Below are 27,378 nucleotides of genomic sequence, written 5' to 3' on the forward strand. Positions count from 1 at the left end.
CTTCCCCAATGTTACTGGTGGCATATAACTACAGAAACTATGAGTTTCTGTAGTTATATGCCACTTTGTAAGTGTTCACTTTGCAAGTGTTCTCCCAAGAACTCTGTCATTTATGGCCCTCTGGAAGTGAAGGCTCCGAGAGGTCACGGAACTAGTTCAAAGTCGCGATCGCCAGAGCCCAGCCCTCCACCCCATCACACCGCTGTGGCATCCCACTCTCCGCAGGTGGAGGGGACAGCCGACTTGGTGTGGAGTTGGTCTTCCTGTCCCCAGCCAGGCGGGCACAGGCGCTCTCCACCCCGCCTGTGGGCGGCGCTGGCGCCGTAGGGACCCCGGGGCCGCGGATTCCGAGAGGTGGCCGCCGCGCCCACACCCCTGCGGGCGCTAGGACGCGGGCGCACGTCCCATACCCGTGGGGATCTTTATTCGCTGTCCCTTAAGTTCGAAGGCTTTCGGGCTCCACCAGGAACTTGAGCCCAGGGCAGAGAACCGGCGGCCGCAGTCTTTGCAGGAAGGACAGTGGAAAAGCTAGATGGGTACCTTAGGTCGAAGACCACGCTGGCCTTTGGCTTCTCTCCCCCTCTTAGTTTGCCCAGGTCCTAAAAAGTTGGCCCAAAGTTTAAGGATGAGGGTGTTTGTGCGTGTGGGCGCCTTTGAAGCGCACCGGGATCTCAGTTGGGGGGTTCTGGGGAACCCACCGTCCCCCTTCCCAGGGTCGCAGGACACCCGCCCAGATCCGGCGCCTGAACCCCCGTGCCCATTGGGCGCAGGGGAGGCGGGGAGCAGCGCGCCTCCAAATCGGTCCCAGGTTTTAGAGGGAAATGTGGCGGAGGCGGTGGACAAGCCGGGCTGGTGACCGACAGCGTGGCCAGCCACTGGCCGAGGGCGTCCAGGAGGCTTGGGGCTGGCGCGAGGGCGTGCTTGTGTGCGTGAGTGTGCGCCAGGGAGAGTGTGCGAGCCTCCCCAACCCCCACCTGTCCCCAAAGACACACCGCCTGGGTCCGCGAGTTGGGGTAAAACACTACGCGCCTCCCTCTTCCCCAAAGCCACTTGCCCAGTCGATTGGTTTGCAAGAAAAGGAGGAGGAAATAGAGGGGTGTCGGAAAAAGGGGCCAAGCGGGCTTCTCGTGGGGGTCGGTCTTAGGACCCAACGGGAAGCACGTAGGAATCTCTGGCTGCGGGGTGGAGGGGCGGGGCCGGCGGGCCGGCAGGCGGCCGCGGGGCGCATGCGCGCGCGTCTCCTCTCGCCGGGCCGCCGAGCTCCGCGGCGCGGAATAGAATGAACTGTAACAAAACAAGTCGAGCCTTTGTATCTGCTTAAAGGGGCCGCGGGCACTTCCCTCCGGTCCCCTCCACCCCCGCCCCGCAGCCGCGTCTCCAGGGCTCCCAGCAACTGGCTGGAAGGGCTTCCCTCGTCCTCTGGAACAGCCCGCCAGCGAGGAGTGGCGAGCCGGGCGGGAAGCAAAGAGGAGGCGCCGCGTTTTCTAAAAAGGCAAGAAAGAAAGGAAGAGAGGAAGGAAAAAAAAAAAAATCCTCGGAGAGGCGCAGAGTGGACTCTGGCCCGGGAGAGCGCGATCGGGCGCCGGAACGTGGACCGAGAGGCACCGGAATGCAAACAAAGCTCGCGGGCGCCTGTGCAGGGCTCGCGGAGGAGCCCAGAAAGTTTGTTTTATGATGATGGCTTGAGTGCGCGAGGGTGTGCAGGGGAGCGAGGCTGCCCAGGGGCTCTCCCGCGGAGTGATTTGGAGGAGAGCTGTTTCTCCTATGAACCCGAGGAGACTTGGGGGCTTGTGCTGTGGGGGGCACCTGTCTCATTTTTACTCTTATTATTTTCTGTTTTTTGGAGGAGGAGGGGTTTCAACTCATCATGTCGAAAGTGATCCAGAAAAAGAACCACTGGACTAGCAGGGTTCACGAATGCACCGTGAAGCGGGGACCTCAGGGCGAGCTGGGGGTGACGGTGCTGGGGGGCGCGGAGAACGGGGAGTTTCCATATGTTGGAGCGGTGGCGGCCACCGAGGTGGCGGGGCTCCCCGGCGGTGGCGAGGGCCCGAAGCTGAGCGAAGGAGAGCTGCTTCTGGAGGTGCAGGGGATCCGGGTGTCCGGTCTGCCCCGCTATGACGTGCTGGGGGTCATCGACAGTTGCCAGGAGGCCGTCACCTTCAAAGCCGTCAGACCAGGTAAGACGGGGCGTGCCCTTGTGTGGGGGGGCGCACCCCAGAGAAGAGGGGAGGCTTGTGGGGTGCCCCCACCACCCCGACTTCCCGCTTTCCTTCTCGGGAGCGCAGCAGAGAGAAGTTGAGGCCGTGCGCCCCGGTGGTGGCGATAGCTAAAGTTCTTGCCTGGTTGTGGGTCGTTTGCCCACCTGCGTTTGGGTACGGGCTGCATTTGCGCAAGGGAGCGGGGAGATGTTTCCCGGGCCCGATTGGTCAACCTGTTATCTCAGCCAGCTTCGACTGAGCCTGAAGGGGACTTGGGGAACTGAGTCAGGGGCAGTGGTGGACGCGTCCCCGGCTTCTTGGGGGGGGGGGAGTGATGCGGCGCGAGTAGCTTTTGGCCATTCTTGCTCCACGAAATCAGTTTCTAGACCTGGTGATTGGGTGTCTGGAAGGAGAGGGGCTACGATTTCTTGGATCTCTTCAATCAGAAAACTAGCTTCCTCCTGAATCCCCTCCAGGGGGGCTATTGTGACCTCCGGGAGATTCCTGAACCCCCGGTGCAGAGCCTGCATTCACCCCACAGCTGGATGACGCATGTGTCTCCACCGCGGTGTGGGGGGAGGGGAGGAGGGTTTCGCTCTGAGCGCCAATCTAGTCCAAGTTTACCAAGGCCACCGTCACCGTCCTCATGATTGATGATGATGATCACAGTTGTTCATTGACAGTTGACTAGTGCGAGACTCTCTGTAAAATGCTCGATTTGCACATCTCATTCTAATTCGCAGTTCTAAGATCCACTTTTTTTTTTTTTTAAATAAAACCCCTATTACCAATAAGGAAACCAGGACTGACATTAGTTAGGCGACTTATCCAAGGTCACACAACCATCAGAAGCTGTTCCCTTGTTGACAGAGCTTTAAGCTCGGAGGAGGAGGGAGGGATTGGGGACGGTACTTAGGGGCTGGGGTGTGTGTGTGTGTGTGCTGATTTTGAGGAGGTAAGGAAAGCAAATTCCTCTATCAGAAGTCGGTACAGGAGGAAAGGCCGCTTCAAAAGATGCATTTGCTGCTGGTGGTGGTGGTAGGTCCCTTACATCTCAGAGTGGTCTAGGCAAGGACTGTCCCCTGTTACCCATGTGAGAAGGACTGAAGTCTTGACAGGGAGCCCGGTGCAGCTCAGCACTGTGAGGCAGGTTCTCAATGAAAGCACCAAAGGAGGTGGTGGAGCTGAATGTGGTGAAAAGTTTCCATATGTTTCCATAGGAAGGCCCGCAGCTGCAGGAATGTGTCAAAAGAAAGGAGGGCTGGGCTGAGCTGGTCCTTTCTAGAAACAGGCCTCTTCCAGATGAGGAGGAGGAGGAGGAGGGGATGGGTGGGGGTGTGCTGGTAAGCCTGGCCTTTTGGTAGCTTTGAGGGCTGAATTTAATGGAAAAGTGTCATTTATGTCCTAATCTTCCACCTGGACACCTCCTCCAGGAAGTCCTCCACCATTCTGCAAAGATGAGCAGATATTGTGTGTGTGTGTGTGTGTGTGTGTGTGTGTGTGTGTGTGTGTGTTTTAACTGTGAACCTCGAGTTTGATCCTCATTTCTATACAGGTGGTGGATTCACTGAAGGGAAAAGACCCAACAACTTCATTGACACATCTCTCTTTTTGCCAAGGTCCCCTTGCCTTGCCCCATGATATATTCTTAGGTTCTTATCTGTAAACCAGCTTGTGGGTATTATTACATAAGCTAATGAGGGGAACATGCCCAGGACAGTGCTGATACATAGTAAGTGCTCAATAAAGATTAGCTATTATTTTCATGTTTGAGTTGAATTTGAGCAGTTATTTATTTATCTATCTGGGAGCCTGGATTATGAATTTAATGCCAGTTAATGGATGAAGATGACCTGAGGGAACTTTAGAGAAAATACTGTGTCAGGCATTTTTATGGGAACAGCTGCAGATCTCAGTTCAGGGCCATTTTGGAGTAAGGGCAGAGGATGAATGGGCTGGGGTTCCTGCCCATCCAGTGGTGGTGTATAATGGGTACTGAATTGGGATTCATTTGCAGTGTGCAAGATGCTTGTGGGTGAGCCACACCCTTCCACAAGTAATCAGAGGGTTGGAGGCTTGGGCCCAGGGCTGTCTCATTCATGGAATTTAGGAAAGTTGGGTGAGATTATGGAGAAGGTTTAGGATCAGACACCTCTGGGTTTGAAGGAAACTGCAGTGTTCCCGAGTGTTAATGTCCTTTGCTCTAGACTATTCTTAGTGCACAGGGATGTGGACAGCAGGGGTAATTGTTTGCATGCTTTTGAACCTATTTTTTTTTGGGGGGGGGTGGGTGGGTACCAGGGACTGAACTCAGGGGCACTCAACCGCTGAGCCCCATCCCCAGTGCTGTTTTGTATTTTATTTAGAGACAGGGTCTCCCTGAGTTGCTTAGGGCCTCGCTAAATTGCTGAGGCTGGCTTTGAACTCAGGATCCTCCTGCCTCAGCCTCCCCAGCCACTGGGATATGACAGGCGTGAGCCATCGCGCTTGGTTTTTGAACCTATTTGTGTTGATAGAAAAAAGATGCTGACTGTTGAGACTTGAATAGCCTGGGTCCCATGACAGTGTGACAGCAACTTCTTGTAATAATCACCTGGGCAGAGCCAGCTCATGGGAGGACTTCATCACAGTAAAAGGTGGCCCTGGAAACCATTCCGCCCAGCCTCCATTCCCTCCTTCACGGTGAGAATGTGATTTTAATCACATGACAGAGTTCTGCCTCATTTACAGCATCTTCGTCCGAGGAGGGAGGCTCATTCTTGGTACACAGTAAAGCAAAATGTTCCTTCTGTGTGAGTTAGCCTCTCCCAGGGACAGGGGTCACTGTGGGCACTGTCAGTATGGAAATGTCATGGTTGTCTTGTGGGAGAAGATTCTATTTCATGGCAGTTCTCTGGAAAGATGCATGGACCAAAATAGTCCATAGCAAATGGTATTCTACCAAGCAGGACTGGGCTGTGGGGGAAATCAAACTAAATGAACCTTCTGGGCTGGAGTTGTTCATCTTGTGTCAGTCCTTTGTCACAAAATACCTTTAAAAACATATGTATATATATATATATGTGTGTGTGTGTGTGTGTGTGTGTTTTATATATATACATGTTGTTTTGAATTTGCATTAAGGTATCATTTTACTATAGTAAGATGCCCAACTTTTTTTTTTTTTTTTGTACCAGGGATTGAACCCAGAGGCACTTAACCACTGAGCCCCATCCCCAGCCCTTTATTCTATATTGTATTTAGAGACAGGGTCTCGCTGAGTTGCTTAGGGCCTCTCTAAGTTGCTGAGGCTGGCTTTGAACTCGTGATCCTCCTGGCTCAGCCTCCCAAGCTACTGGGATTTACAGGGGTGTGCCACTATACCTGGCTGCACAGTTTTAAAAAAAATAATCTTTAAAAATTTTTTTGCATGTAGAGCATGCCTGGGCATGAATCTAGCCACAGCCTACTTCTGAACCATACCCCTAGCCCTTTGTGTTTTTTTAATTTTGAGCAGGGGTCTCCCCAAATTGCCCAGGATGGCCTCGAACTTCTGATCCTCCTGTTTCCTCCTTTTAAGTAGGAGGCATGCACCACCACGGTACCAGTGTCTTTTTAAAATTTTAATTAATACATAAAAAATTTTAACGGATACATCAAAAGATCCAAGTTGCATGTATTCATGGTTACTGTAGGATGTTTCATTACATGTGTATATTGTGTAATGTTTAAATCAAGTTTGCACAGATCTTATGTGTCTCATTTGATGAGTTTTGACAAATGTATATGTTCATGTTGTCACCGCTGCAATCAAGATAAAGAACATTTCCATTACCCAAGAAATTTCCCTCCTGTTTCTGTCCAGTTAATCCCTTCTACTAAAGACTCTTTGATTTCTTTTATCGTAGATTTCTCTGTTCTTCAATTTTATAAAAAGAGAAGTCATGTCGTGTGCACTCTGTTGTGTCTGGCTTTGTTTTGAGGAGAGGAGGGACTGGACTGGGAGTACCAGGGATTGAACTCAGGGGCCCTTCACTACCAAGCCACATCCCTAGCTCTTTTTTATATTTCATTTAGAGAAAGGGTCTCACTAAGTTGCTAAGGCTTAGGGTTGGCTTTGGAGTCTCTATCCTCCTTTCTCAGCCTCCTGAGCCTCTGGGATTGCAGGTGTGTGCCACCATGTCCGGCTCTGTCTGGCTTTTTTTTTTTTTTTAACCCAACAAAATATTTTGGAGATTTCACATTTTTGTGCATCATTCTTTATTTTTGTTTTTGCAGTGCTGGTAATTGACCCCAGGGGTGCTTTACAACTGACTACATCTCCAGTCCTATTTAAAATTTTTGAAAAATTTTGAGACGGGCTCTTGCGAAGTTGCCCGGGGTTGGCCTTAAACTTGCAATCCTCCTGCCTCAGCCTCCAAAATAACTGGGGTTACAAGTGTGTGCCATGGTGCCTGGCCTTTGATTCTTTTCATTGCTGAGTAGTATTCCATTATACACATTGGCTAGTTTGGGTTCCCCTTTTGCTTTCTGGTGGGCGTTTGTAATGTTGACGGTGTTCAACTGCTATGAAAGAAGCTGTTGTTAATGTGCCATTAGTTCCAAGCATTTGCCAATCTTTGATCTTGTTTGTCTTTTGAATTTTGGCCTTTCTCCTGTGGATAGGCGGGAACATGTAATTAGGAAAACTTTGGTATAGAATGTAGCTCACCTTTTTAAAGCTCTTACATTAAAATATGTCTGACCAAGGTGTGCTTGGCGTGTGCAAAAGCCCTGTGAAGCCCTCCCATCACCAAATAAGAAAGAAAAAGAAAACAGAATATGTCAAGCGCTCTGCTAAGGTAGTGCTTTATGGTCAGCCTGTCCTTTAATTCACTGAACTGGACTCAAATGTTGGAAACTTGAGTTTCAGAGTGTCTGGGTGAATGTTTCAAGGGTGCTACCATAAGTGGCAGAAAGAGCTGGAATTCAGCTGAGTCTCACCCCAAACTCTTGCTCTTCATTCCTGGGACATTTGGTTCTGGTCGTGCATTCCCCGGACCAAGTGGCATTAGCTTTTACCTGGGGGAGATTTGCAAATCTCCTCCCCTCTCAGCAGCTGTGGCTGGTCCAGAATCTCGAGGGGTGGAGCCCAGAGGTATTGCTGGAGCTTGCTCAGGTTTAAGTACCCAGGCCCTAAGCTGTAGCCTGCAGTTGAGGCAGGTGGCCTGGGATCCAGAGCATGCTGTCACCTGGCAAGTCACTCTTTGAGGGCCTGAGTTTCTTTAAGCCCAAAATAAGTGGGTGGGTCTCTTTCTGGCTACTTTGCGCTCATGAAATGCTGTGCTTCCACGAATAACCCAGACTCCAAAATGGTGTGATTGGAGTTTCCCAATTGGGTATATTACAGGTCACACTTTCATATTTTTGTAGATGAATTTTGCGGTTTTGCAAATTACTCAGGAACTGAAATGGTCCCCGCACTTTAAAAAAAGAAAGGCAGGATGGAGACAATAAATAGGACCCAATTTCAAAGCCCAGACAGGGTTGCCAGACCCTTCTTTTACTGCAGGAAGATGTCAGGACCACACGCAGTTGACTGGCGTCCATTTCTGTGTTTTGTTTTGGTGTTGTATATTTGCTTTGACCAGTTGGACTGTGTGACAGCAGCTCTGTCACAAAATAGTCCTGTTATATTTTCCCCTCCTTTGATTGGACTTATTCTTCTTATTTTTGCAGTGCTGAGGATGGAACCCAGGGCCTTGTGCATGCTAGGCAAGCGCTCTGACACGGAGCCCCATCCCTAGCCCTTTTTCTATTTTATTTAGAGACAGGGTCTCCCTGAGTTGCTTAGGGCCTCCTAAGTTGCTGAGGCTGGCTTTGAACTCGCGATCCTCCTGCCTCAACCTCCTCCAGAGCCACTGTGTACACCACCACGTCCAGCTCCCAGCCCTCTTTCCCCACCTCCTTTAAAGTCACAGTGCCCTGTCCTTCTGGGTTGTTTCCTGTGAAGAGCTGGACTTGCTTCCTCTTTCCCCCTAGATGGTCACAGTATTGACTCCTTGACTTCGTGTGTCTTTAAGGAGGACTTCGTTGACCTCCTCAGTGACCTTATGGTGTCCTCTTCCCAAGGATTTTTTTTTTCTGATAAAGTAATTCATAAGATGAACATTTTAAGTATTATATTAATTTCATTGATTTTACATTGTTTTTTTTTTTGTTCTTTTTATATGTACATGACTATAGAGTGTTTTTTGGTGTATGACACATGCATGGAGCTGGAGTTGGGAAGAGAGCATGTAACTGGTTCTCCCCAGGTTGCCTGAGGTCTCTGGCACACCACTCACTGCCTATGGGGTGGCTCTTTGGGTCCAGAACCATCTCCTCACATGCATTTGTGCCTGCATGCCTCTCACATGATCTTTTTTTTTTCTTTTTTGTCTGTTTCTGCTCCCACTAGAATATCAGTTCCAAGGAAATAAAAAACATCTCTATAATTTCCCTGTTTCCCAGGGCGTAAAGTAATAATAGCAGATAATAGGTGCTCACTAAAATTTGTTGGAGACTTGAACGAATCTTCCATTCTTTCTTTCTGTTCAGATGACAAGTACAACTAGGTTTTCGACATCATTTCTCCTTTTTCATATACCCATTTTTTTTCTTTTTTGGGTAACGGGGATTGAACTCAGGGGCACTCGGCCACTGAGCCCCATCCCCAGCCCTGTTTTGTATTTTATTTAGGGACAGGGTCTCCCTGAGTTGCATCTCACCATTGCTGAGGCTGGCTTTGAACTCGATCCTCCTTGTCTCAACCTGGAAGAGGTCTTTGGGCTTAAGAATAACCTAGTGCTGGGGCTGGAGATGTGGCTCAAGCAGTAGCGCCTGGCATGTGCAGGGCGCTGGGTTCAATCCTCAGCACCACATAAAAATCAAATAAAGATGTTGTGTCCACCAAAACTAAAAAATAAATATTAAAAAATTCTCTCTCTCTCTAAAAAAAAAAAAAAAAAAAAAGAAAAAAGAAAAACCCAGTGCTGAGTTTAGGTGTTAGGTGGATTTGGGAAATGGCAGTAACAAGGGCCCATGTTGTTGACTTAAATGGGGACCTGGGAGTCTCGACTCTGGGATAGGCCTGTGCACAGCATGCCATTCCTAGCCCAGCCATCCACCCCAGTCCACTTGCCGTCCTGTCTGCCCCCATCACCCTTTTTTTTTTTTGGTACTGGAAATTGGACCCCAGGGTGCTTACCCACTGAGCCACATCCCCAGCCCTTTTTATCTTTTATTTTGAAACATGGTCTCAGTGAGTTGCTCAGGGCCTTACTAATATTGCCGAGGCTGGTCTTGAACTCATGATCCTCCTGCCTCAGCCTCCTGAGCTGCTTTGATCACAAGCATTGCACCTGGCTATGTAGACATTTTCTGTCACCGCCTCCAGTGTTGTGACATTGAGTTATGTAAGACAATTAAATTCTCGTGGCTAAGGTATCAAGCTCACTATTACTGCAGACAGAGGCATTGTGTGCTGGAAATAGGGCATGGCTATGTCTTCACAATGAGTCTGATCTTTTAGTTTGTTAGGGAACAAGACTCGGGGCTCTCTGTATGGACAGTGGCAGGCTGGTGCAATCAGAGGCAATGATGCCCTGATCATAAGCCATGTCTCAAAGTTATTGCTGTATACAGAATTAACAGGACTGTCGGGCTGCTGATAAAATAATCCACAGCCAGCAATTCATCGACATGTTGTAAATTCAGATTTTAGGCCCAGGATGGGTAGCATGGAAAGGAGGCATTTCCCTCGACTAGCTGGGTAACCTGGGTAGGAGACTTCCCTGTGTGCACCGTGATTTCACCTTCTGAACATGGAGATGATACCCACAACCTACTTTCTAGGGTTGATGGAGAATTAAAATAAAGAGATTTAAGTAAAGCACAGGGCATGGGGCCTGGCACAAAGCAAGTGCCCAAGAAAGCGTGGCTTCTGTTATTTTGAGTGTTTCCTGCCTGAAAGCACTTGGGGAGAGCAAGCAAGCTCTTGGAGATGCAGATGGTGGTACACCCTTCTCTGGAAAGCTCTTGTAGTCTAGGAAAAGCCCTCATTTTTTTTTCTTGCATGATTCAAATGCTGTCTTTTTTTAAAAAAAATTTTTTATTTGTTCTTTTTAGTTATACATGATAGTAGAATGTATTTTCACATATTATTCATACATGGAGTCTAACTTATTCTAATTAGGATCCCATTCTTGTGGTTGGACTTGATGTGGAGTTTCCCTGGTCGTGTGTTCATAGATGAATATAGGAAACTGATGTCTGATTCATTTCCACTATCTTTCCTATTCTCATCCCTCCTCTCTGTCCCCACCCTCCAATCCAGTGAACACTGCCCCCCTCCATTGTGAGTCAGCATCTGCATGTCAGAGGGAACATTCAGCCTTTGGTTTTGGGGGGTTTTCTTATTTCACTTAGCAAGAGACTCTCCAGATCCATCCATGTACTGGCAAATGTCATAATTTCATTTTTCTTTATGGCTGAGTAATGTTCTTCTGTGTATAAACACCAAACTTTCTTTTTTTTTTTAATATTTATTTATTTATTTTTAGTATTTGGCGGACACAACATCTTTGTATGTGGTGCTGAGGATTGAACCCGGGCCGCATGCATGCCAGGCGAGCGCGCTACCGCTTGAGCCACATCCCCAGCCCCAACACCAAACTTTCTTAATCCACTCATCTGTTGAAGGGCACCTAGGTTGGCTCCAGAGCTCGGCTATTGTGAATTGAGCAGCTATCAACTTTGACGTGGCTGCTTCACTGTACTATGCTGATTTGAAGTCCTTTGAGTATGAACGGAGGGGTGGGATAATGGGTGGTCAAACTGGTGTTCCAATGGTGGTTCCATTCCAGATTTCCTGAAGAATCTCCAGACTGCTTTCCAGAGTGGTTTCACCAACGTGCAGTCCCACCAGCCATATCTGAATGTACCTTTCCCCCCACATCCCTCACCATCATTTACAGTTACTTGTGTTCTTGATAATTGCCCCTCTTACTGGAGGGAGATGAAATCTCGGTGTAGCTTTCATGTGCCTTTCTTTAATTGCTAGTGAGATTGAACATTTTTCAAATATCAAATGCTGTCTTTTTAAACGGCTCCACCTGGATTGGTTTACTCAGGTTGGAAGGACGCCTGTGGAGTCCCACCACGCGTGGGTGGAGGTGTAAGCCCACCTCGTCACAGGTGATGAATTGTTTCTAATAGTTGTCCTTAGCTCCCAGATGGTGATGAAATGTGGAAGGAGGGCCAGTGGGTCTCCTTATTTCTTGGGTATTCCAGGTCGGCCAGTCTCGGCATGGATGACCTTTGGGAGTGTGACTCCAATATCTTCTCTTTTCCTGGTACCACGTCTGGGCTCTTATGCTAAACATGTCTGGGAGGCAGTGGGGCTTTCTGGTTTGGAGCCAGTCACCTGGTCTCCCTCCCGTTGAGTGACCGTGGGCAGGTGAACTTGCAGAACATCGGTTCTCCCAGGTGAAAATGAGAGCAGCCGTGACCTTCTGCGGTGATGGTGGCCACCGATCCAGATGCTGGGTCTAGAACACTCCACGCTCTGCTCGGCCCATGAGCTGCCTGCATGATGGCCATCGTGACCCGTTTTAGCTGAGAAGGGGCGACACAGGAGCGAGCTCTGCGGAAGCGGAGGTTCTCCAGAGGGAGCACTTTGGTCCACCCCCTGGGAGCATTTGGCCATGTCTGGAGACATTTTGGGTTGTCACAATCAGTGACTGGGATGCGACTGGCGTCTACTCAATGGGTCGGAGATGCGCTGAACATCGGTCTTCGTCAGTTTTTCCATCACTGGGACCAAAATACCAAGAAGAACGACATAGAGGAAGAGTTTATCTCAGGCTCACGGTTTCAGAGGTCTCAGTCCACAGACTGAGGAAGTTGCGTTGCTCTGGGCTGGAGGGGAGGCTGGACATCATGGTGTCCAGGGGGTCCAGCTCACGGTGGGGTCAGGAAGCAGAGAAAGAGGGGGAAGGGGCTTCGAGGATGATGTACCCTTTCAGGGCACATGCCCAGTGACCCTCCTCCTCCACCCACTGTGTCACCACCTACAGTTAACCACCCAGTCAGTCCCTACCAACTAGGATGGGCTGATTCGGTCACAGCTCTCAATCATCCAGTCATCTCACCTCTAAATAGTCCTGCACTGACAGGGGCTTTTGGGGGAGACCTCCTATCCAAACATGGTAACCTCCTATAATGTACAGCTCAGTCTTACAACAGAGAATTAGCCAGCCTCCAATTTCATGAAGGGTGAGGTTGAGAAATCCTGCCTTAAGGTGCCACTTCATGGTTAGCCTGGGAATCTGAATGAGGGGTGGTGGGTTAACCATTGTAAGCACTATTTATTTCTTTGTTGGTTTATTTATTTTTATAGTAGGGATTGAACCCAGGGGTGCTTAACCACGGAGCCACATTCCCCAGCCCTTTTTGTTTTTTCCTTTGAGACAGGGTCTCACTAAATTGCTTAGGGCCTCGATAAGTAGCTGAGGCTGGCCTTGAACTTGCCATCCTCCTGCCTCAGCCTCCTGAGCCGATGGGATTACACCCACCTGGCTGTAAGTATGAATTATTACCGCCACCATGCCTGGCTGTAAGTAGGAGTTATTGATTGATCTTTCGACCTGTCCCTGAGATTTGGGTTAAAGGGTTTGCCTGGGTAGAGGATCTTATTCTCATTTCAGCTGCGAGAAAATTAGCTGTAAAGGCCAAGTTATTCATCCAGACGGCTGATAAAGGAGAGATTCAAACAGTCACCTGGTTCCAAAATTCTTATCTTGGGTTTTCACCGTAGAAATGTCTTGACACCCCCCCCTCCCCCATTGCCTGGAGCCCTTTATACTTGACCCCCCCAAACTGGAATCCTAAATACTGTGGGAGTCACTGTGGAGGCGTCTGTTTTAGACAGGAGCCTGGTGACCCCAGTCTAGAAGCTCCTAGGAATTGAAAGAGGAATCCCTGAGTGTTTACCAGCTAGAAAACAGAATGTGCTACTACATATTTTCAAACAATTCTGCTTATTTGCCTCCTTCTTCTGTTCTTTGCTGATCTATTTCACCAACACTGCGGGGTGCTCTTATTTTGCATGCACACGATTCCTCCAAGAGCCACAAGAGTGCCTTGCCATTGCAAATTGGCGTGACAGTCTTCCGTCCTGGATCATGTGCTTCTTCAAGGCGGTACCCCTGTTTTCTGTATGGTGTCATCTCTGCCTTCTGTAGGTGCTCAAGAAATAGCTGTGGAGTCGAATCCTTTGGAGGGTAACGAGTAGGCATTATTTTTTACATTAAAAAAAAAAAATTCTTGCCTAAGATCTTGTTGGCTAGAAAAATCCACATTTTATTTTTAAGGCACATGAAATATACTTAGCCATATGTCTGACTTTTCCGTGATGATAGAAGATGGTTGTCTGCCAGTCGTAGCATTCTGAACTGTGGAGAAAATATTGAATTAATTGTGTTGGAGGTCTTCGGCGGGCCCTTATTCTGGCCAGATGTGTGCAGGGGTTGAGCCTCTTGCTTATGAAATGCGGCCACGGGAGGTGCCACGTTGGCCTGATTTCAGTGGAGTTCCTCTCTTTCCACCTGGATTCTTGGCGAGCCTTTGGAATTTACATCTGATAGGGGGAGTGTGTTCATTTCCTCCTCTGACTATCAGCCTGTTGAAGTTCTGTGTGACTTGGTTAAGAATTCAAAGCTCAAGATCAAGTTGTTAAAAAAAAAAAAAAATTCCCTCCCTTCTGGTGTTGGAGCATTTTTTTTTTTTAAAATAAAAAGCATATGCATGCAAATTTTGGTTTCTAATCTTTTAAAAACTCAAATAGAATTGTGACCTTGTAAGACCATCACTCACTATCTGCAGTTGGTCTGTTCTTTCCTAGTTTTTTTTTTTTTTTTTAAATAATATCTCTAATGAAATTTAAACCGTTTTTGGCATATAAACAATGTGTAGAATACAAAAAGATGTTAATATGAAAAGAAAACATACACACATTGCCCATAATCCCACCCCAGAGAAATGCATGTGTTAACACTGTATTTTTATCCATCCATCCATCCATACAGTTGCATATATATTGGTAGGTTTCGCTTTCTTATGAAAATAGGATTATGTAGTACTTGCTATTTTGCTGGGATTTTTCTTTTTGCCTTATATCATGGATTCTTTTCTGTTTCTTTCTTTTTATTTGGTTACTGGGGATTGAACTCGGGGGCACTGAACTACTTCACGTCCCCAGCCCTATTTTATTTAGAGACAGGGTCTCACTGAGTGGCTTACTACCTTGCTTTTGCTGAGACTGACTTTGAACTCATGATCCTCCTGTCTCAGCCTCCTGAGCCCCTAGGATTACAGGCGTGCGTGACTATGCCCAGTGTACTTTTTAAAAAAATCTTTTTTAAAAATGGCTTTATTTTATGTATTTATTTTTATGTGGTGCTGAGGCTTGAACCCCGTGCCTCATGTACTAAGCAAGCGCTCTTCCACTGAGCCACTACCCCAGCCCCTCATAGACTTTTAAAAATACTGCATATGGGCCATTTTGATGGCTGTAGGATCTATTTTTGGTCATCTGGTAATATGTTAAATCATGCTTTGATTATGAGCATTAAATTGTTTTCAGTTGAAATAGGAACTTCTCAAAAGAGGAAATACAAATGGCCAACAGATATATGAAAAGATGTTCAACATCTCTAGCCTTCAGGGAAAGGCAAATCAAAACTACACAAGATCTCATCTTATTCCGGGCAATAAACAAGAACAGTAACAATACATGTTGGTGAGGATGTGGAGAACAAGGTACACTCATACACTGTGCCGGTGGGGCTGTAAATGAGTACAACCACTCTGGAAAGCAGTGTGGAGACTCCTCAGAAAACTGGGAATGGAACCACCATATGACCAAGGGATCCCACTCCTCAGTATTATCCAAAAGAACTAAGATCAGCAGGTTATAATGAGACAGTTCCTTCAGTGTTAATTAGCAGCACAATTCACAATGGCCAAATTATGCAATCAACCCAGGTGCCATCAACAGATGAATGGATCAAGAAATCGTGGTATATCTGCAAAGTGGAGTTCTACTCAACCATAAAGACGAATGAAATCATGGCATTTGCTGGTAAATGGATGGAAATGGAGAAAATCATGTCTAGTGCAATCAGCCAGACTCAAAAGTCAAGAGCTGAATGTTTTCTCTCATATGTCGAAGCTAGAGAAAAATAAGATTTTGGATCTTGGGTGACACACTTGCAACCCCCCCTTTATGCAGGAAAGGAGCTTGGGTATCATAAAGATTTAGGATAGATTGGTAGAGGAGGAGGAGAACAAGGAGGAGGGAGGGAGGAGGGGAAAGGGTAGAAATAGGGAATGAAATAGTTGGTTGCATACACCGTCAACTGAGCCTGGTGGCACATGCCTGTAATCCCGTCAGCTCTAGAGCTGAGGATCTCAAGTTCAAAGCCAGCCTTAGCAACTTAGTGAGACCCTAAGCAACTCAGTGAGATCCTGTTTCTGAATAAAATACCAAAATGGGTTGGGTATGTGGCTCAGTGGTTAGGCACCCCTGGGGTCAATCCCCAGTACCCAAAAAACCAAAAGAATGAAAGGAAGATCAGTAGAACAGAGGATGGGGTAAGGAGGAGGGAAGGGAAAGGAATGGGGGTTGAAACCAAATGCCTTGCATGTATCATTTTGTCAAAATGAGCCAAATACTATACGTATGATTATAACGCTGTAATAAAAAGAGAGATAATAATTAAAAGTTGTTCTAGTTGTTCTCTATTTTACCCAACATTTCGATCAATAGCCTCATGCATTTCGGTGAACATCTTCTGGCATTTTCTTTGGATAGGTGTCTAGAAGTAGAACGGTTGGCTCAAACGAATTTTGTCTTTTTAAGACTTTTACTGTCCCACATCACCTCCATTTCCATAGAATCCATCAACTTATTGCTGCGGCATGTATGTGAGATTGCTCTGGGTCTTCACTCAGGTTTTTATAGCAGCCATGATAGACTCATACTGACTAGTTCTTCCAAAGGACGTTAGGGAGTGGTGGAGACTGGGGTAAACTGGAAGGGCTTGCTTTGTTCAGAGGGAAGAGTTGCCACTCTGCTTTGGCCTGCTGCTGCCATGAAATAAACATTGGTCCAGTGTTGCTAGCTCTTTCCAGTTTGCAAGAGAACCCAGAGACTCGGATTTATTTATTTATTTTTTTAAATGAACTTTGCCAATTTTAAAATGTTGGTTCAGAGTGCTTTCCAAAACGTGGGTGACCCCAACAGAACACATCTGGGAGCCACGTTTGGATCTCAGATGACACCCTGGCACCCCCCTCCTTATGCATTTGTCTTGCTCGTTGGTAACTGTCACATTTCATCTCTTCAAGAGGAGTAGTCACATTTCTTATTTAATGTCTGTATTCTCAGGGCTGAGGAGAGTGACCAGCTCAGAAAAAGGGCCAAGAAATGTGTGTGTGTCGAAATGAATGATACATTCTGGAAGTGGTTTAGTTTGGCACTAAAACTAGTCCATGTAGGTTCATTGAGGCCCAGCTGGTGACAGCTTCCAATTCTGGTCATGAAGAGCCGGGAGAGAGTCTATTTTGACAGCTGATCATAATTCTTGGAATATTTTGTCTCAGGGTCCCAGACTGCCAAGGCTTAGAACTGGTGCCGAAACACATCTTGAAATTGACATTCAGATGGATATGAATTCCCGGCTTGGGAACAGAATAGAATCTGTTCTCTGCTCAGAGGTGATTTCACACACTTGTATGGCCTTAAAAATAAAAGAAATGAAGGGGGCTGGGGTGGTGGCTCATTGGTAGAGCACTTGCCTAGCATGTGAAAGGCCCTGGGTTCGATTCTCAACACCACATAAATAATAAATAAATAAAATAAAGTTTAAAAAAAATAAAAAAGAATGAAAAAAAAATCCTAATATTAAAAATAAAATAAAAGAATGAGCTGGGCGTGATGGCACACACCTGTTAATCCCAGCAGCTCAGGAGGCTGAGGCAGGAGGATCGAGAGTTCACAGCCAGCTTCTGCAATTCAAGTGAGACCCTGTCTCTAAATAACACATCAAAAGGGCTGGGGATGTGCATGCTCATGGTTAAGTGCCCCTGGGTTCCATCCCTAGTACCAAAAAATAAAATAAAATACAAAAGAATGAATAGATTTTATGTCTACCACTTAGGAATGTTTGATATGCGACAGGAAAGTTGATAATAACACAACTCTTTGGACATTCTGCTGCTGAATCCCCTGCCTAACTTCTTCTCCCAGAGTGGATGTCCTCCAACACTCTGAGTCCCCGAGGCTGTTACGTGGTCGAATCGTGTTTTTTTGGAAAGCCTCGTAGCCTTTCAAGCCTTTCTGCCTGCATCCTGGGTTGTTCTGCATTGCATAATCCATGTTGGGTGCCAGGTTTAGCTGCTCGGCGCTGAGGAACAGGGTTCAGGTAATTCCAACTGGAAGTTGAGTCTAAACAATTTTTCTATCAAGGACCCAAACAAAGAAAGGTCTTTACAAAATAGAAACTAGAAAACAGGCTTCAAAAAGCCCCAGTGTGCAGTTTAATTTTTGCTAGGTTTGGATTTGGGGTGTATCTCCGTCCTCTCCTTCTTGGGTCCCCCTTAACCTCCCTCTGTAAGCGTACCAGAATGGAACATTCCAGTAGCCTGTATGGGAGTTCATTTTTAGATGGTTTGTTCTGTATGTGATCCAGAACTTCATGTGTGAGACAGAACTGAGGAGAGTGTACTGGTTAAGACTACTGCAAGATCCGATCCACCTCCTCTCTTATGGTAGCCACTTTTGGGGAGCACAGACTCCCCAGCACATGAAGCTCATATTCCACAATGCTGGTGATCCTTGGTAAAACTTCTCTACATCTCTGTTTTTTTTGTTGTTGTTGTTAAAGAGAGGAGCATGGATGTGCCCAAATGCAAATCTCCAGTTATGCACCTGCCTAGCAAGCAGCCCAGCTGACTTGGAACTAGCCTTTGGTGCATGGATAATTAGTGCTTTTTCTTTTTTTCTTTTGCATGCCTCTGAGGTTTTATGATTGTTTATTTCATGCATTGTGATGGCAATATGTCACTGAGACAGTGAGATCACATGTCCGTTGCTGACAGGTGGCCCAAAGCTAGGTCAGTTATTATTATTTTTTTGCGGGGGGGGGGGGGCGTGGTGGTACTGGGGATTGAACTCAGGAACACTCCACCACTGAGCCCCATCCCCAGCCCTGTTTTGTATTTATTTAGAGACAGGGTCTCCCTGAGTTGCTTAGGGCCTTGCTAAGGGCTGAGGCTGGCTTTGAATTTGCAATCCTCCTGCCTCAGCCTCCTGAGCTGCTGGGATGACAGGTGTGTGCCTCTGTGCCAAGCCTAATTTAGGGTTTTTCATCTTAAGCTTATCTAAGCAAAAATGGGGTGGCAGGGGGAATCTGTAATCATTCATTCCAGCCAAAGGCCATCGAGTGAGACTTGTTTCTGATTGGATACAGGGCCCAGGGATATGTCCTTCGTTTTACAGGTTTCAATCTGTGAGCCAATCAACTTGTTTTTCTTGTCTTTTTTCGGGTACCTGGGATTGAACCCAGGGGCCCTCAACCACTGAGCCACACCCCCAAAGTACCCTTACCCCTTTTTTTCCCCTAAATTTATTTAGAGACAGGGTCTCCTTGAGTTGCTTGGGGCCTTGCTCAGTTGCTGCCAGGGGGCCTCAATCTTGCGATCCTCCTACCTCAGCCTCCCGGACCACTGGGATCACAGGTGTGTGCTAGCACGCGTGGCTATTTTTCTTCTTAAATTAAACAAAGAAACCACACTCTTTGGAAGCACAGTGTCATCACAGGGTTGGTGTATAAATAGGTAGGATGATTTATAAGGCAGAGGTCAGGTGCCGGTGGGGGGGGTTGTTTGTGGCCCGTGTCCCTCTTCCCAGGCCCATCTCCTCACCTGATGGCTGCTGACAGATGGCAGGCAGAGCTTCTGGGAGAGAAGGATCCGCTTTGGAAACACAGGCCCCCAGACTGGACCTGGGTGAGTGGGAAGCGCCTCAGCTTTGCCCTGGAGAGCTGATCTGCAAGTTCAGGCAGTGCCCAGGTGATGGCTTCGTGAGCGAATCTGACTCATGTCTCCCTACCCAGGGCTGTCCTGTGTCCCAGCTCTCAGAATGGCCCACAGAACAGCCCTGGATTGACAGGGGTCGTTGAGTCCGGGGCTCCCAAGGCACCAGCTCAGATCTGTGGAGCCAGCGTCCTGGAGCGGGTGGCCCTGGTACCACAGTGTGCAACAAAGTACTGGCTGTGTGAAGGCCAGAGCCACCTGATAACATGAACGGAGGGTGGGGAGCAAGAAAGGGAAAGGTGTTATTTGAGCTGCTAGCCATTTTACGGGCACATAGTGGGTCCATGTGTATATGAAAGATCATTTTCTTATTTTAGGGTCTTAATATCAGTCTCGTACTTGAGGGGGGGCTTTCCTCTTAGTACCAGACTTGCCTTTTGAAAAGCAAAAGGCATGAAGTCTTTTAAAGATGATTGGGAGCTGGGAGCGTTGGCACACCCTTTGAATCCCAGAAGCTCTGGAGGCTGAGGCAGGAGGATTGCAAGTTAGAGGCCAGCCTCATCAATTTAGTGAGGTCCTAAGGAACTTAGTGAGACCCTGTCTCTAAATAAAAAAAGAAAAAAGGGCTGGGGATGGGGCTCAGTGGTGGAGTGCCCCTAGATTCAATCCCCGTTCACAAAAAGAGAGGGAGAAAAAAGACTGAGTCGTGAGTGGATTCGCGCTGTTTTCCTGGGAGTGGGTTCCTTGTTGTAGGAGTGGGTTTGTTACAAAGCACCTTGGGCCCTCTCTTGCTCGTTTCCATGTGAGGTCTTTCACTATGTTTTGTGGACCGAAGGCGCTCACAAGAGGCAGCCCCTGGATCTTGGATTTTCTATGCACCAGAACTGTGAGATAAAGTTTTTTTTAAATTTTTTTTTAATTCTTAATTTTTTTGGTAGTTGTAGATGGACAGCATACCTTTATTTTATTTGTTTATTTTTATGTGGTGCTGAGGATCGAACCCAGTGCCTCTCGCATGCTAAGGCAAGCCTCTGCCACTGGGCCACAGCCCCAGACCAAGATAAAGTTTTGATTATGAGTTGAAAATAATTGACAGGGATCTCTGGAGGAAAAATTGCCCTGACCTGTAGAATACACTGGGAAGATGGAAAGTTTTCTTTTTCTCTCTGTACCAGGGATTGAACCCAGTGAAGCTCCACCACTGAGCCACATCCCCAGCCCTTTTTAAAATATTTTTTTATTTTTTTTAATTTTTATTTATTTATTTTTTTTAAAGAGAGAGAGAGAGAATATTTTAATATTTATTTTTTAGTTTTCGGCGTACACAACATCTTTGTTTGTACGTGGTGCTGAGGATCGAACCCGGGTCTCACGCATGCCAGGCGAGCGCGCTACCACTTGAGCCACATCCCCAGCCCAATATTTTTTTATTTAGAGACAGGGTCTCTCTGAGTTGCTTAGGACCTTGGTAAGTTGCTGAGGCTGGCCTCCAACTTGTGATCCTCCTGCCTTAGCCTCCCTAGCCACTGGGATTACAGGCCTGCAACACTGTGCCCAGCTGGCGGAAACTTCGTAACGCTGTCCCATCTTTAATCCACTATTCAGATGTGGCTGCTCTGAGCTTGAAATGTGGTCACTGTGGCTCAGGAGCTGAGCTCTGAATTTTATTTATGTTTAATGAGCTTAGATCTAGGCAGCTCCATGGAGCTGGTGTCTGCCATGCTCAACAGTGTAGAAGACAATGCCGTTACAAACGGCTCGGACAGTGGCTTAACTTTGGTGTGGCCTCCAGATGTCCTAAGATGAGGCTAAAGTGACCCTCTGGGTTGATATTTCTAAAATTTGAAAATTTGCCTTAGGTGGGATTCAGTGTCCTTATGACCTTCTCTTTTTACCTGTGCATTTCCTGACGGTTTCCATGGAGAAGTTTGATCAACAGCTGTGTGTAGGTTCTCCTAAGAGGTTTATTTGGAAGTCATGTCTTATGAGGTGAGAAATGAGGTTTCTCGTATTGGCTGCTCTGTCTCCTGCACCTAACATGATGGATGATTGAAAAATCAGCTGAAAGCTGGATTGTTTTATGCATAGAGGCTCTGGGTTACTGTGAGGTTGTATAGCTAAATTGTTTTATCACTTGATGCTTTGGGTGACAATTGATCAAAAACAACCAAACAGACAACTGAACTCAAGTGCTGAGTGTGGTGTGTGCATGCCTATAGTCCAGGGATTCAGGAGGCTAAGGCAGGAGGATTGCAAGTTTGAGGCTAGCCTCGGCAACTCAGTGAAAACCTGTCTCAATAAATAAATAAATAAATAAATAAATAAATAGGGCTGGAGATGTAACTCAGTGGTAAAGCACAGTCCTCCTGCAAAAAAAAAAAATAAATAAAAAATAAATAAATAAACAAATCCCCCTGAACTCAAAAGGCTTAAACAAAAGGGAATGATTAGCTGAAAAGTGAAACTAAGATTTCCAAAGGGTGGAGTTTCAGGAATAGTTTGATCAGGGTGATTTGTTCCAGAGCTGTGAGTAGCCCTTTGACAGCTCTTCCTCGTGCCCTGTGAGAGTGCGATCTATACATCGGTAGTGCTGCTCTCTTCATTGTCATACTTTTAGCGTCAGGTTGATTTCTCTTGTTTGCAGAAGGGTCACATAGCCAAGAGGCGGGGTGGGAAGGGGACATAGCTTCTCTTTCATAGCCAGAGAGACACCCAAAGTCATGTCATGCCCTGGGTGCCGAGTCGATTCGTTCTGCAGCCCTGACACCGGTCCCTCAGCCCACTCGGGTCCGCCTCTTCCACTTACCCCCAGTGTGATGCTTCCACTCAATAGCAAATGGGTCACGGATCTAATCTGGTTCCAGTCCCAGAGCCTCGGCTATTAAATCGTATTCAAGAACAGTGTTTTATCATGGGGGGTAATTCTGCAGCCCTTCCTGAGGGACATCTGGCAATGTCTCAATGCAGTTTTTTTTTTTTTTTTTGGTATCAAAGATGGAACGCAGGGGCGCTTAACCACTGAGCCACATCCTCAGACCTTTTAACTATTTTATTGTGAGACAGGGTCTCCCTGAGTTGCTTCGGGCCTCGATAAGTGGCTGAGGCTGGCCTTGAACTCTCCATCCTCCTGCCTCAGCCTCCCAAGCTGCTGGGTATGCCCCACCCACCCAGCTGGGTGCAGTTTTGATGGATCACACTGGGAGTCCTGCTAGCCCCTGGCAAGTAGAGGCCAGCAATGCAGCCGAGCACCTTTCAGGGCCTCACAGCAAAGAACCATCTGGCCAGCAGCCCCACAGCCGGGCACCCTGCCCTTGAGACTTACTTCAGTGTAGTCTCTCCCAGGACCCCGTGCGCAGTTCCCATCACCTGGGAAGCTGGCCTCCTCCGTTCCTGTGCCCCTGGGAGTGCCAGTACTCGAGGACGGAAACCTGGTCTCGGTGTGCTGCTCCTGCTGGGGCTGGGCAGCGCCTGCGCCTGGCAGCCGGGCATCAGTACCACCTGGGCATGAAGGAACCCGCCCGCGGCTGCTGGCTCCCGGTGCGTTCAGACATGCACGTGGCTCTGGGAAGAGGAGGGTGGACCAGGAGCCCTGAGCTCGTGATGGGAATCAAGGGCACCCCATGGGCCCGAGGGAGAGGCCAAGCAACGACTTGAGGGAGGAGAGCGGGAGACAAGTAACCAGGACCAGCCCAGGCCATACTGGATGAACTCAGAGGCAGCCCAGGGGGCCAGGGGAGACCCCGAGCAGCCGGGTGCAGCCAGGCATGCCTGTCACCCTAGCAGCTAGGGAGGCTGAGGCAGGAGGATTGAAAGTTCAAAGCCAGCCTCAGCAAAAGCGAGGTGCTGAGCAACTCAGGGAGACCCTGTCTCTAAATAAAATACAAAATAGGACTGGGGATGGGGCTCAGTGGTCCAGTGTCCCTGGGTTCAATCCCTGGTACCAAGAATGGAAGGAGATGAAAAGAGGGTCCCCAGCCCATCAGTAGCCACCAAAGGTACATGGGAAACTCAGGCCACAAGGTTCGTGATCCAGTGAGGCGAGATAGCTGGGCGGCTTTCATTTCCATCCCTTACCAGCAGAGTCACCCTGAGCCCTTCACCTGACCTGCCTTTGTCTCAGTTTCCTCATCTAGAAGAGCGATGATGACAGTGCCTGGCTGCAGGCCACATGGCTCAGCGCTGTAGACTTCTGGAATCACCGCATTGAAATCTTGGCTCTGAACACCCAGGTTGGAAGGTGGAGAGGGCCATGTCATCTTGAGGGCGGGGGAAGAGGGCGGGACAAGTCCCTATTCACCAGGCACGGTCTTTGGAGGAGATGGAGTGCCACATCCCCGAGTGGCGGTGGTGGAAAGTTCCGGATGTGAAGAGGCAGGGGCTGCCTGTGTGTGTGTGTGTGTGTGTGTGTGTGTGTGTGTGTGTGCGCGCGCGTGTGTGTGTTGGTTACAGTGGCTGAAGGTATTTTCTTCCTGGCTTGTAAAAGACAATAACATTAAGTGTGCGTGTGCAAACACACACACACACACACACCCCATCCTGACCTTATCTGTATCTGGTGATTGCATGTGTGAGCAGTGCAGCCAGCAGCGATGAAGGATTCCATTTCTGACCAAGATAAAAGCAAGGAAAAAAAAGAATCCAAGATAACCAAGCAGTTTGCAGATACTAACTCCCAAAGAAGAGCCACTGTGTCCGCTCTGCTTTTCTCCTGTTGGTTTTCACTGTTCTCAGTGTTCCAGGACTCAGGGGCCTGGGTCTCCTCTCTTGGGTTTACCTGGATGCATTTGCTTTTGAAGTTGGGAAGCTTCCAGCTCCCGCCTTCTCACCTTGTCCCACCCCTGTCTGTTGGGCTTCAGCTGGGAGAACAGACCCTGAGGAAATACGAGCCGTACCGGGCGACAGCAGGGCTTGATTCGGTCCCCGGCCACCTGGGCTTTGCTCTGAGGGTCGCAGGCCTGATCCCAGATCCTCAGCAGGTGCTGTGCAGGGTGGGCTCTGAGCTTCCCATTTTAGAGATGGGAGCACTGAGGTCTGAGAGTTCCTTGACTCTGCTTTCCCTGGTGTTGATGGGCAGCAGAGGGTTTCTACCTCGGAGGCCCTCCGGGCATCTGGAATACGGCTTTCTTTCCGGGGGAGCAGGTGACCACTGGGCAGGTGGCTGCTTCCCTTTCAGACTGGGGTGCACCATTGTGTGGGCGAACTGGCTCCTTTCACTCCAGCAGGTTGCAGCCGGCATCCTCCTGGGGCGGGACAGGTCTGTGCCTGGGTGGGGGGTTCACAGGGAGGCTGGCTCATTACAGCACAGAGCTGCAGTGTCCTCCTGCAGACACACCCTGTATTGTCTGTACGCACTGCTTCCAACACCACTGACATCCGCTTCTCCTGAGGGTTCCGGGCAGTGGGACCTGAACCGCGTGGATTTTGCAAGGTTACAGTTGATTTTTTTTTTTTTTTTTTGGTGGTGCTGGGGATTGAACCCAGGGCCTTGTGCATGGGGAGGCAAGCACTCTATCAACTGAGCTAGATCCCCAGGCCTGTATTTGATTTTTTTTAAAAATGTGGCCAAATGTGCATAACAAATAACTTTTTCTTTTCTTTTCTTTTCTTTTTTTTTGTGATACGAGGAATTGAACCCACACGTGCTTTACTGCTAACCATTAAGTCACATTCTCGGCCTTTTTTTTTTAACATATATTTTTAGTTGTAGATGGACACAATACCTTTGTTTATTTTATTCTTAGGTGGTGCTGAGGATCGAACCCAGTGCCTCACATGTGTTAGGCAGGCACTCTATCACTGAGCTACAGGGGCCCTTTTTATTTTTAATTTTGATACAGGGTCTTGCTAAGTTGCTTAGGGCCTCACTAAGTTGCTGAGACTGGCCCCCTGCCTCAGCCTCCTGAGTTCTGGGATTATAGGTGTGTACCAGTGCTCCCTGCTTGAATCATTTTTTTTTTTTTGTGTGTGTGTGTGTGTGTAGGGGGGTGTACCAGGGATTGAACCCAGGGGCACTCAACCACTGAGCCCCATCCCCAGCCCTAGTTTGTATTTTATTTAGAGACAAGGTCTCACTGAGTTGCTTAGGGCCTTGCTTTTGCTGAGGCTGGCTTTGAACTCACGATCCTCCGTCTCAGCCTCCAGAGCTGCTGGGATTGCAGGAGTGGACCACTGATCCCTGCCTGAACCACTTTTAAACATCACCACTATCTATATCCAGAGCTGTGTCACCTTCCCCAGGGGGAGCTGTCTCCATGAGCCAGTCCCCACTCCCCTGTCCTCCAGCCTTAGTCTCTGTTAGGCTTCTACCTCTGTGAATTGGGCTGCTATAGAAACACCCCATCATGGGGACTGTAAAATCTTTGGTCTAGTCTCAGTGCTGTATTTCCCTTAGCAGGTTTCCAAGGTTCACCCCTGTTGTATCAGGTACCACAATATCCTTCCCTTTTGTGTGTGTAAACTGCGGTTTGCTCATTCATTGATCTTGAGACCAGAGTTTGAGATGAAACCTGATTCTCTGCTCCTAATGGCAGGTGGAGCCTGTGTAAGCTGTGGGCCTCTGCGGCCTAGAAAGCCTGTTTTAGTGTTAGCAGCAAATCACAGCCAGGGACACCTGCTGGCCTCAGCTCAGAGAGGGGCAGAGCCCTGTCGTGCTGCAGTAGAGCCCAGCGGCTCACCTTCATCTTCTTTCACGGGACCAGGCGAGAGTGAAAGGGGTAGAATTTATTCAGGTGTGAAGTGTAGAATTCTTGCTGGGTGCAGCGGCTCAAGCCTGCCATCCCAGCGGCTCCGGAGGCTGAGGCAGGAGGATCATGAATTCAAAGCCAGCCTCAGCAATAGTGAGGCCCTAAGCAACTCAGGGAGACCCTATCTCTAAATAAAATACAGAATAGGGCTGGGGATGGGGCTCAGGGGTTAAGCGCCCCTGGGTTCAATCCCTGGTACCAAAAAAAAAAAAAAAAAAAACTCTGGCAGGGGCAAGAGGGGACCCCAGTAGTGGCGACTGCTTGAGCGTGCTGGCCCAGGGGTTTATAGCCCTTGGGCCAAATCTGTTGGTCTAAACTTATGCTAATCAGGGTTCGGCAAAGGACCAGTGCTGTGGGGGAGCTCTGGCTCCCCTTCAGGTTTGCCCCACTTCTGTTCTCCCACACTCTTGGGGAACCTGGAAATTGAGGTCATCGGATTGGAGCAGCTCAGGGCTCGGGGCTGCTGCCTTGGGTGGGGAGGGTGACGGCACCAGCCCAGGGCGCAGTGACAAGTGGGCACACACTGGCTTGTTCCGGTGCTGGCCTCGTGGGCTCTGTGTGGCTTCGGCCTGCCCAGGGCTTGTGTCCCATGCTCCATCCTGCCCCGGGCCACCACCCTGCACCTTAGGGACAAAAGAGCTTGGCTTCCATCTGTCTGTGGACCGTGGGCTGTTTCCAGCATTTTGCTAGGATGTCCCCTCAGAAGCCGGTGTCCTCAGATCTTCTTGGTGTCGTGACCTCCCTTTCTGGCTTGGCCTGTCTTTCTGGGGTCTCTGGGGGGCACACCACTCACGGGAGGTCCCCTAGCTCTGGGGGTGGGGAATACATCCCCAGGTGACACGGCCAGAAGCATTTCCTCATGTCCCTGGAGCTTGAGAAGTCTGCAGAGGGCGTGCCTGCCGGTTATCTGGGGGTCCGCCACCAGCTTTGAGATGGTTCCATCTCTCCTTTCTGGGTGCAGGAGTGCGTTTAGTAGGTCCCGGGGCAGGATCAGGATCTCACATAGTCTGGGCCATACATGGCCCTGCTGCGTGCTTACTGAGCAATACTGGGCACTTCTGTCAGGTGGCAAGAGGATGATAACACAGTCTCTTACGGTTGCCACAGGGATGGCATGAATCTATGCAGGGAGCCCTCAGCATGGGGCAAAAGCAACACTGAATAACTGTCAGTTTTCCTGCTTTAAATCTGATACCTTTTTTTTTTTTTGGTACCAGGGATTGAACCCAGGGGCGCTTAACCCCTGAGCCCCATCCCTAGCCCTTTTTATTTTTTTTTTATTTTGAGACAAGCTCTTGCTGAGTTGCTTAGGGCCTCGTTTAGTTGCTAAAGCTGGC

General features: G+C 48.4%; 1 protein-coding gene across 5 annotated transcripts in view; it reads left to right on the forward strand.

Annotated features, from left to right (window-relative positions):
* Window positions 1-1,867: 1,867 nt before the first annotated feature.
* The window catches only part of Magi1 (membrane associated guanylate kinase, WW and PDZ domain containing 1), a 614,610-nt gene continuing 589,099 nt past the window's right edge, over window positions 1,868-27,378 (forward strand). For all 5 annotated transcript variants that reach the window (XM_077795606.1, XM_077795607.1, XM_077795604.1 and 2 more), the window contains exon 1: window positions 1,868-2,180. In XM_077795606.1, the coding sequence (XP_077651732.1) occupies window positions 1,868-2,180 (313 nt within the window). The remainder of the gene's footprint in view (window positions 2,181-27,378) is intronic.

The sequence above is a fragment of the Urocitellus parryii genome, chromosome 3 (genome assembly GCF_045843805.1).
Source record: "Urocitellus parryii isolate mUroPar1 chromosome 3, mUroPar1.hap1, whole genome shotgun sequence".
In the NCBI taxonomy this organism is placed as follows: domain Eukaryota; kingdom Metazoa; phylum Chordata; class Mammalia; order Rodentia; family Sciuridae; genus Urocitellus; species Urocitellus parryii.